The sequence below is a fragment of the Pteropus alecto genome, unplaced genomic scaffold (genome assembly GCF_000325575.1).
Source record: "Pteropus alecto unplaced genomic scaffold, ASM32557v1 scaffold67, whole genome shotgun sequence".
Lineage (NCBI taxonomy): Eukaryota > Metazoa > Chordata > Mammalia > Chiroptera > Pteropodidae > Pteropus > Pteropus alecto.
The window spans coordinates 3,786,199-3,797,203 of NW_006441061.1; the positions used below are offsets into that span (position 1 = coordinate 3,786,199).

The window sequence follows — 11,005 nt, forward strand, 5'->3', positions numbered from 1 at the left end:
CGGCTCCAGGGCTGGGGCACAGGCAACCCAGGGTGCCCCTGGCTCTCCAATGGAGTACCACCTTCTCCAAGTCTCAATTTCCTCTTGAACAGCTCCAGGGGTGGGAGTGGAGGGGCGTGGGTCTCTAAGGATGCTTGGGTGACATACTTTAAAATAAGAACTGTGTTCAAATCCTCCTCAAAGGAGAGGTCCTTGTAAAACATAAGTCACAGTGGGGCCCTCCTCTGCTCAGGGCCAGTAATGGCTGCTCAGAGTCAAAGCCAGGTCCTTGCCGGGCCTTCCAGGCCTTGCATTATACGAACCCATTTCCTGTCTCCCACCACTCCTCTCTCCCCAGACCGCCATCTTGCTCTACTCCAGCCACTCAAGTCTCCGCTACTCCTCATACACACCACCGACGTTCCCACCTCAGGACCTTTGTACATGCTGTTCCCTTGGCCTGGTACACTCTCCCCCAGATAGCAAGAGGGGTTGTTCCCTCGTCTTCTTTGTTCGAACATCAGTTTCTCACCGAGACTTTTTTCCTGGCTAGCCTTCCTAAATTGTCACCACCAGCCACTCCCACCTGAGACCAAGTCCCCCACTTGATTTAAATCTTTTTTTCATGGTGCTTTTCTCTTCTAGCTGACCACATCTTGTTCATCTCTCTTCTCCACACTGGAACGGGGGCTCCATGAGAGCAGGGCTTTGTCCCTTGTGCTCACTGCTGTTTCCATCTCGGCCAAGATTAAAATTACTAAAATTCCAGCTCGACTGTGTGATCTCATGAAAGTTATTAACCTCACAAAACCTCAATCTCTCTGATCTCGGAAGCTAAGCTGGGTTGGGCCTGGTTAATACTTAGATGGGAGACTACCTAGAAAGACCAGGTGCTATAGGCATAAAAAAATAAAAAAGAAAGGATTGTAAGCTGACAATCCTTGCAATCCATGAGGGCAACCGATGGTTGCCTTGCCTAAAAATAAATAATAAACAAACAAACGAACAAACAAATATATAAATAAATAACAAAACCTCAATCTCTTCATCTATAAACTGGACTCCTAATACCTCTCCAGGGTGTCATGGGAAGTCATTTGAAATAATGGTAGAAACGGCTTTGAGTGTTTTGCTTGCAAGAAGTGAAATGCGGCCTAAATGGTTAAGAGCTTGTCCTTGGGAGTTGGCCAGGTCTGGGGTTAAATCTAGGCTCTGACACTTCATCTCTCTGTGACCCCAGGAAGTTCCCTTCCCCTCTCTGAACCTCCAGTCTTCTCACTGGAGCAAATGGGGGCTTGCCCCTCACAGGGCCCATGTGGTAGACAGTGCCCATTGGGAGCTCCAGACGGGCTGGCTCCTTGTGAGCAGATCTCGATCACTTCTGGCAGGACCATGGCCTGACAATTCCCGTATGGGTATGGCTGTCGGGGGGCGCGTGAGGGGTTGGGAGCCTCCCTTCCCTCTCTGAGCCTCTGTTTTCTTTTCTGTGACATGGACTGAGAAGAAAGGGTGTCAGGGGTCTCTGGACCGGCTATGTCCCTCCAGAAGGCCGAGGGTGCTGGGGGACAGTGGCAGGCTAGGCTGGTGCTCTCCTTTCATTCTCTGTGCAGTTGGCTCCTCCTCCCTCCTTCCTCCTCATCCCCATGATCTCAGCAGGCCACGGGGCACCAGGAAACTCCTGCAGCCTCACCTCTTCCCCTTCCTTCCTTCTGCTCCAGGTGCACCCTGCCTCCCAGGGAGCAGTGGAGGGACAATCAGCTTAGGCTGCTCCCTGAGCGGCCACTGGAACCACCCCCTGGCAACCCCTTGGGAATGAGGCACCAAGTCTGGCTCAGTGACAGTTCTCAAATGCCCTCCTCCTTAAGCTGGGTGGATCCTAAGACATTATCCTAGACCCATCTGGGCTGCTGGGGAGATTGAGGCCCAGAGTCGGGCAGGACAAGCCTGATCTCACACAGGCAAAGCAGATTTCCTGACTCCGGGGCACAAGGCTGGGCTTCAGGGGCTCCTGGAAGCATTCAACAACTCCTGGTCTCCTACTTGGCCTGGAGGGCAGGTGGGACACTGGGTCCCAGGGCACCAGGAGGGGCCTCAATCTGACCTGCAAACCTACTGCCTCAGGACCCCTGGACACTCTAGATAACGGAGGATTAGGGGAAGAGTCTATTTCCTCCAACAGCTTTAGGCCACATCTGATGCCAGAGGCACTGCCAGGACCACCGTGGGCCCTTGCCCAGGGGGGAGGAAGGCTAGGTCCTAGACTTGGCATTCTTGCAGCGTCTCAAGACCATCCTTCTCAGAGGCCCTGGCCCTGCTGGAGGGGAATGAGTTGCCCAGCCTTTAAGGGCATGGGCCAGGAAGGTAGAGTTAAACCCTGGTTCTGATCTTTTCTACTGTGTCAAATCAGGCAAGCAAATCTCTTTCCTCATCTATAAAGTGGGAATGATAATAGTGGCTCTCTTCTGGGCCTATTGTGAGGAATAAACCTGCGCCCGGACAGACCGGGACAGAGTTACACCAAAAGAAATCTTAAAAGACCCTTATGCTAAATCAGACCCCAGTTTGTCAGTTGCCTCAGGGGAATGGATTTCTCGCTCAGGTCAGTACGGTCTCCGCAGGTCCTCCCCGGGCCCAGCTCGGTCACTCACCCTCTGGGTGTCAGTGCTGGGCACCTTCGACCCACTGCAGTCATCGTTCCCCGCGGTCACCGCCTGCAGCCTGGCGACCTCCTCAACCCAACGGCTCCCGCTTTTCTCAGACCACAGAACTGCGGAGCTCAAAGCAGGACTCCAGGGGCGGAGCCTAATGTGTAAGCCACGCCCAGGGCACGCCCCTCCGCCCTCTGCTGGGCGCCGCCCCACCCACTAGGAAGAACACGCCCGGCCTCAGACACGCCCTCCACCGAGCTCACTCTGCCTTCTCCCAATCTGTGTCCAAGGGCCAAGAAAACCACGCCCCCATGCTCACCACCTCCTCCTTGCCCCGCCCTGCTCCCCACGCCAGCTTCCCCAACAGTCTCGGGTGCCTCCTGGAAAGACCACGCCCCTCCACTCCGACGGGTCCAGTTCTTTCACACTCAGACTTTGGGGTGCCTCAGAACGCCCCAGGACCTATCAGGCCCTCTTCCCTACTTACAATCCTTGCTCTTCCACACCCGAATGAGGCCGAATTTAGGAGGGGATGGCAGGGCGTCCCGGATGGTGAGGCAGTGAGGGATGGTGTAAAGCATAAATTTTATTAATCATAAAGATAAACTTTCCGATTTACTGAACGTTTGTCGTGTGCCAAGCACTGTGCTAAGATTTTATAAGTATGTTATCCTTGACTTCTCACCACAACCGTACGAGGTTGGTGCTATAGTTATGCCCATTTATCAGATCAAGAAACTAAGGTTGAGAGAAGGGAACAGACTTGTCCAAGAGCAAGCAGTCAGTAAGAAGCAGAGTTCTGCACTGGATTCACTCTGCAGCTTTACAAGGTCTTGCTGCCCGTTGAAGGGTGAATCGTCTAGGATTAATTACCTCAGCACAGGGCAGATCCAGTCAAGAAAGGTCCCAGAACCAGCCTTCGAATTACTTTTTCTCTGCTGATTTTGTTCTCTTTATTTCAATAGGCACATCTGATCAGTGTGGTTTACACAAAGGCTCTGAGGGTTGAAAAGGCTTCTTTGGTCGGGGTTGAGGTGTCTCCCAAGGGCATGAAGTACACGGCTGTAGGGCTTAGGTGTGGGTACAGTGGGGTGAATGAGTATATAGCCATTGGAGGCAAGCAGTTTCCTGTTCAAATTACAGCTCAGAGACCTTGGCTGAATCTCAGTTTCCCCATCTGTAAAAGGGGGCTAATCATAGATTCTTTTACAGAATTTTCAGCAAGTAACATTTGTTTCGACGCCCAGTAAAACAGGTATTTGCTAAACGGGAGCTATGACCATATCATCACTATTTGAATTTTTGTATGCAAATTCTCAACATACTCTAAAACCAAGTTAAGTGACTGTTTTGTTTGTTTTTTTCCTTGAAAATTAATTGCAAGTGAAGGGCTGAGCGCAGTGCCTGGTCTACAGTAAGCACTTGGTTTAAGTGTGTTTGTTTGTTAGTTGGTTTACCCACATGGGTGTGTTGGGGGAACCTCTCCAGTTGCCACTGGCAGGAGACTAGAGACACCACCCCTCCAGGTCCCGCCCTCACACTCTCCTGGTGGGCACCTACCTTTCTGGGGGCACATTCCCGGGGGCTGTCTCCTCTTCTGTGTCTGCCCTGGGGTCTTCAGGCTTTCTCATGGGGTCCACCTCCACTGCAGAAGGGTTGGGTCCCACTGCCGAGGTGTTCTCCAGGGGCGTTTCAGTCCCCACCACCACTTCCTCGGCTGCCTCCAAGCTTGGGGGGTCGGGCAGACCTCGGGGCACCAAATGGGGCTCAGGGCCCACCTCCCGGGCCTCCTGGGCAGCCTGTTGTCCCCGAGTCTTCTTGATGCTGGGGCGAGGCATGGTGCCCATGTGACTGTACATGTCACTGGAGCGAGCATAGGCCAGGGGGCTCTTGGGGACTGTCACCATGTCATCCTGTGTGGCCTCAAATGTTTCAGGTTTTAGGTAGGAACGGATACTGACGGGGGCTGAGGACCGTCTCAGAGTGAAGGACCGATGGAGGTTGGAGAGACTCCCAAGGCCCTTGAACTTGAAGAACTCTGGCAGGGGAGGAGGGAAAAGAGTTAATGCCAATGCCAGCAGCAGTAACAATAAAAAACACATGCTGTTTGACTCATCGAGGGTTTGTGGAGGGTCCGGCCTCACTGGCACTCCCTCTAATTACTATGGTATAACTTGGCAGCTTTGGAGTCATGTGGCCCCGGACTTGAATCCCTGCTCTTCCACATCCTAGCTGTGCAACCTTAGGCAAGTCACTCAACCTCTCTGAGCCCCATTCGCCACATCATTAAAATAGATTATAGTACCCACCGCCAATGGGCAGTGAGAGAATTGAAGAAAAGCATGTAAATAATATTCTTAACATGGTGCCCAGTACACAGGATTTTCTCAAGAAGTAATGAAGCTGATGATGATGATGACGATTACAATCACACCCGTGCATTTGTTAAACATGCTGCATGCATCATCTCGCTGAATTCTCAGCACAACTCAGTGATGCAAGTTTAATCCCCCATCCTCCAGATGAGGAAATTGAGGTTCAGAAATGTGAAATGAACCACTAAGGTCACACAGCCAGCAGGAAAAACTGCATGCGTGCGTGCGCGTGTGTGTATGTGTATGTGGGGGCAGGAAGGGGCATTTGAGCACCTGGGGCAGAGGACGAAATGAAAAGGGGGTTGTCAGGAGCCTGAGGGTCCCACTCCCTGCGGTTCTTTCTTTCCTGTCAGCTGAGCCCACGGTCCCAACTCAGGCGACAGTGCTCGGGTGATACCATCTCCACATTTCCGCAGGGGTGCATGTGAATTCTCTCCTTCCTGTCCCCAGCAGTGGGATTGCCCCTCCTCCTCACAGCCACCACCATCGGACTTCTCTATGCTTCCAGATGAGCAAAAAGGGAAAATCTCTGGCATTTTCAACTTCCTTGGCATCCTCTGCTTCCTCCTCATAAACATGCCAGAATATAGGTAGGATGCCCCCATTTGACAAGAGAGGAAACTGAGGCCCAGAGAGGGGAAGGAACCTGCCCAGGGTCACACAGCAAGGCTGAGCCTGGATGAGGGTCCAGGGCTCTGGACTGCTGGGTCAGTGCTCTGGGGCTTTCCTCCCAGCCCTGCCCAGCCCTCACTTGGTCTTAGCTTCTGCTTCTTGATTCACATTGTCAGAAAAGTCTGTCACTCTGCTCTCAGAAAGCTATTCCATGGGGCAGAAATTGTGCCAACAGCCAGAGGGAGGACCACAAACTGCCTCCTGTCTCAGCACGACTTATTTCGCGTCCCGGACACCGAGGGTCTGGAGGAAACAGTAGTGGGGCAGGGAGGGAAACTGAGGCCAAGTCAGGAACATGACATTGAGCCCCTTATGATCTCATGCAATTCTCTAGGCCTCAGTCTTTTCAGCCGTGGAATATAGTCATAATCCTTACACTGTACACACACACACACACACACACACACACACACACACACACACACACACAGAGAGATAGAAGGAACCAGGGGGAGCAGATTTCTGGGACCAGGAGGGGATTGACCTGGGGAAACAACAATAGGTGGGTGTGGCCCTTCATTAAGTTGCTCTGGGTCCCAGTGTCACTGCTGTTGAGGATATAAGACAGCATCGCATGGCACGCACACACCCCACCCCACCCTAGCAACGCTGCCTGACCTGAGACCCTATGGAACCAGGCCCAGAGGCAGGGGACAGGGTGTCGGGGGGGTGTCTTTCCCAGCCCAGCCGTAGGGTAGGTCAAAGAGAGCCAGGGACCAGGATGTGCAGACCAACGGAGAGAATGAGTCAGGGTGGACCGAGACAGAAACAACAGAGAGGGGGAGCCAAACCAGCCAGGGAGAGAGAAAGATACTGGGGCCAGAGTGACAGAGAGATGGTGACATGGAAACCCAGAAGCAGAGATCTCCAGAGAGAGATAGACATAGACAGAAAGAGAAACAGAAACAAGACAGTTATGAAGAAGCAGAGAGCCTGAGATGGACAGACAGCGGGATGAAGGGCCATGCACTCACTGAACTTTTTGCTGGCCTTCTTGGGCCCCTCCGTCATCTTGGCAAGTGGTGCAAAGCCCTTGGCCTGCAGGAAAGTGGCGTCTCAAGGCTCTGGACTTGAATGTTGAGGTGCTTCTCTCACCTCCCCTTCCCCTTTCTCGCACCCTCTCACTTGCTTCCTCTGTGTATTTTTAAACCAGTGAAACTCCCACAGCCCCACCCTCCCCATCCTCTCTGCAGGGGCGGGGGCTGGGGCCTCCCCCAGTTCCGGGGCTGGAGGGGGCCCTCCCTGGGCCTCCTCCTTGGCCTTGGCAGCAATGGGGAGGGGGACAGGGGGCAGACCACAAACCCATGGGACCTAGAAGGTCTGGGGAACAAACCACAGGCTCTGGGAACGGAGCCCACTGGGCCAGGGGCTGCTGGGGACCTGCCAACCACTGTCAGGGGGTCTGGCCATTGGGCTGGGCGTGTGTGGGGAGTCAGGTCCGAGCACAGGGCAGTTTATTCTCAGCCTGCCTGGGGATGGACTGGCAGCAGTGAATGAAAGAGTACTGTGCTTAGGCCTGTGGCCTCTGGGACCACCCAGACCCAAGTTCAAGTCCTGGCTGGCCACTTTGTTACCATGTGATCCTAGGCCAGGGCACTCACCTCCTCGAGCCCGTTTCCTCTCTGTGAATTGGACGTTTGCAATGTCCAATTCACAGTGTCCAGTGCTTAGTGCAAAGCCTGGTACAAAATTGGCATCCACCAAGGCACAGTCAGTCCTTTTCAAGCTACCAGGGACATGGCGATAATTTGGTCTACCACTGTACAGAGATGGGGAACTGAGGCACATATAGGCAGAGGGATTGTCCCAGGTCATACAGCAGGTTGGTGGCACAGACTGAGTTATAACTTGCCCTTCCAAGTCCCTTAGCTCATAGCCTACCTGCCAATCTGTGTGTGTATATATGTATGCATGTGTGTGTATACGCTCACAAGGGCAGGACAGAGATGAGGAAATGAAACCTCTTTTATACAGGTTGTCCGAGACACCTGTGAGGACTGTCAACAGCTGCTGTGGTTGGGAGGGGTCATAAAACCAGGGGTTTAAATTCTACCTCTGTGTGCTGCAGATGAGTTACTAGAGCCTCTGAAGTCTCAGTCACCTAATCTCTGGAAGGGGCACAGTGTGGTACTTGGTACTCAGTCAACCCACAGAGGCTCCAGCGTGGTTTGACATTATCCTGGCCCCTGGGGCTGGCAACTAGGGCTGTGAGACAGGGAGTCCTAGGTCAAATAGGGCCCTTCCTGCGTACTCCATAAAAATGATGACTAATGTCTTCTTATCATTTAGTATGTTCCAGCCACAGGGCTTAGTCCTTCTGTCTTAAGAGGTAAATGTTACTTTTTTCCCCATTCTATATATGTGAATAAGACAAATTATCTAGGGTTGGAATCTGCTTATCCAGCTGTGGTCCTCACTTCCATGCCCCTGGCAGCTGGATGATGGTCCTGGGTGGGAGAAGGTTCTGGCTGAACCTCCTCAATGGGATGAGGGGGAGCCTGAGGTCTTGAGAGGGAAAGGGACACAGCCCATGAGACCAAGGCACTAGGGTCCTGCTCACAGACAGACCGGGACCGGTGTTCAAAGTTCAAATGAAAAGAGGGGGTTTCTGGGCCATGGACTTTGAAGAAATAAGGGGGGTACAATTCCAGTTCTTTCTACTGAGCATTCACTATGAGGCACAGAGCCAGAAGCCTCCACAGATTGCCTATCGAATCCTTCTAATAGAGGCAAATGCTGGTACTGGCTCATTTCACAGATGAGGAAACTGAGGCCGAAGAGGAGCAGAAACTAGACAGTTATCCGGGCCCCCTCGCCCCCAGGCTGGTGCTCCGCCCATCTCGGGAGTGCTGTTAGAAGAGGGAGAGGGGCCTGTGGCCTGGTGTAGCTGGGGGTCTTCCTAATGAGTCCCTGGCATCTCTCCCGGGAGGCAGTCCCAGTGACGGTCTAACTGCTGAGGCTGTGGCATCGGCCAGTGCTGGCTTCCTGGCCAGGCCCACTCCCAACTTACTGTGTGATCTTTCATGCGACTTTACTGCTCTGGGTCTCAGTTTCCTTATCCGTGAAATGGGTCACAGTAGCCCCCACTTCCTGGGACTGTTGGGAGGACGAAAAGAGCAAATGTACACTGTGGCCTCGGCAAACCCTGGCAGTTGTCAGTGAGGGATGGGGGTGGTTCAGGCCAGGAAACCCCAGAGGCAGGCACACGGCGTGCGACCCGGGAGTCCGGGACACAGCGAGGCTGTATTGTGTGGTGGAGGTGCCTTGTCAGCGCTGGGGGCCCTGCTGTTGGCCCAGGCGCCAGGGCAGTTGCCGGATCCCGGGGAGAATGAATGGGGCTCAGTGTGGCGGCCCCGCTGAGCTCAGAGCCCCCTTTGTGCTGCCTCGAGTGGCCGTTGGAAGTATGGCTGGGGACCTGCTGGCGGGTGGCTGTCCCACAGGCCGTCCTCAGCCTGTGCCGGAGGCCGCCCAGCCCATGTTCTGCCCTGCAGCTCTGGACACACAAGTGCTTTCCTGCCATCAGGCCTTTGCTTGGGCTGGACCCATACCTGGAATGCCATTCTCCCTTCCACTGGCTCCATCTTTTGCCTCTGTTGAGCCCCTCAGGTCTAGACTGAGCCATAGCACCCCCAGATACCCTACTCTGATTTCTGTCCCCTCCCCCTCTGCCCTCTTCCCCAGTCCATGACTCAGTTACTTGCAGTTTGGCCAGATACTATTAGAGACTGGAGGCCTTCAACTGCATAGCTGAAGGCATTGGGCTCAGGCTAACCTGAGTTCAGGCCACCTGCATGACCTTGGGCAAGTCACAACACCTCTCTGAGCTTGATTTTTCCCATCGGTAAAATGGGACAAATACAACATCTGCACATGACCCCGGGGCAATGAAATAAAACATTTACACTGAGTATCACCCATATTACACTCACTTGTGTCTTTATTTGCATGTTTGTGCTCCCCGAGAGGAACTGGCCTTACGCACCCACACTGACCTCACAGACGCCGTACCGTAGGTCTCAGCAGATGCCTTTCCCCAGCTTTTCCCGGCTGTCTGGTATTGGCGGCCATGTAAGATGATGGTAAACGATGGTAAATGACTCTAGCCTTTGAATTCACCTGGTTTGAATCTCAGCTCCATAACTTCCTGGCTATGTGGCCGTGGGCAGGCCATGTCACCCCTCTGAGCCTGTTCCCTCTTCTGTAACTTGGGCCCGATAATAGCAATCTCTAAGAGGAGTGCTGTAAAGTTCCAGGGGGACTACATATCAACACAGGTCCAGGCACAGGGTCAGTACCCAGCTAGTGGGAGCAGAATGTCCATGGTGTTAGAGCTACGCATATCACGCAGCCATTATCCATCCTGTACACTCTATCCAAGGACCCCTGGTGTCCCCAGACATACCAGCAACCAAGGGCAGCCCACTCCATGAGCCTGTCTTCTCCTCCCCTCCACACCCCCACCCTTCCCCTGCTTGGGGGAGGAAATCAAAGGGTCCCGGCCAGGGTCAAACAGCTGGCCAGTGGCTCCCTTTCCTACTCTATGCCTCGGTTTCCCTAATTGTTAAATGGCAGTAGGACCAGGGGCTTAGAGCCTGGTCAGTCAGTCAGCAAACATTTATTGAGTACTGGCCACATATCTAGCTTCGTTAGCTTAGCAAATCTATGGAGCAGGAAGCACCAAACTCAAGCCAGCAAATCAGAAGTCAAGTCAGTGAGGAATCATTTCCAGGTAGATCCTCATCTCTTCTCATTTCCACATGGGGGATCTGAAGTCCCAGGCCTGGGCAGCCTTCTGAATGCTCCTGCCTGCCCTCCTTCCCCGGGAAGGGCTGGGGCCACGAAGCCCAGAAGGGAAGTGACTGGCCACATTGGGGTTCAGACCAGAGACGATGGGGTGGAGGTGATGACAGCACCGGAACTTCTGCTGAGGCTTCTGCCCACAGGATGTGACTTAAGGAGGGTTCATGGGAAGCAGGCAAGGGCCCTGGCCTGAGAGTCTGACTGTGGAAGCCATCCAAACCCATGGCAGACCCCCATGCTACTGTCCCCTCTCACTCCTCCCATTGGTATCCAGGGTACTCATCCAGCAGTGCTGTGCCCTGACTGTGCCCTAGCTCCGCCCCCAGTCCAGATGGGTGGGGTCCTGATGTGCGCAAGTGCTTGGGGTTTGTGCCAGAATGACCTGGTTCAAATACCAGTGTGGCCACTGGCCAGCTGTTTGATCCTGGCCAGGTGATGTCACCTCTGAGTTTCACTGTCCTTACGTGTACAATGGAAGTGGTAATAGTACCCGCCTCATCTGGCTGAGTAAAAATTGAGATAATTCCCATA

General features: G+C 53.6%; 1 protein-coding gene across 2 annotated transcripts in view; it reads right to left on the reverse strand.

Annotated features, from left to right (window-relative positions):
* SH2D3C (SH2 domain containing 3C) overlaps positions 1–6,792 on the reverse strand; it is a 28,305-nt gene extending 21,513 nt beyond the window's left edge. Inside the window, exons 1-2 of one of the 2 annotated variants that reach the window (XM_006917991.2) lie at positions 6,649–6,792; positions 4,188–4,665 (exon numbers count right to left, since the gene is read on the reverse strand). In XM_006917991.2, coding sequence (XP_006918053.1) covers positions 4,188–4,665; positions 6,649–6,685 — 515 coding nt within the window. In that variant the 5' untranslated portion in view covers positions 6,686–6,792. Of the gene's footprint in view, positions 1–2,627; positions 2,733–4,187; positions 4,666–6,648 lie in introns of those variants that run through there. The other variant, XM_025051092.1, reaches the window with a different exon arrangement.
* Between the last annotated feature and the right edge of the window lie 4,213 nt (positions 6,793–11,005).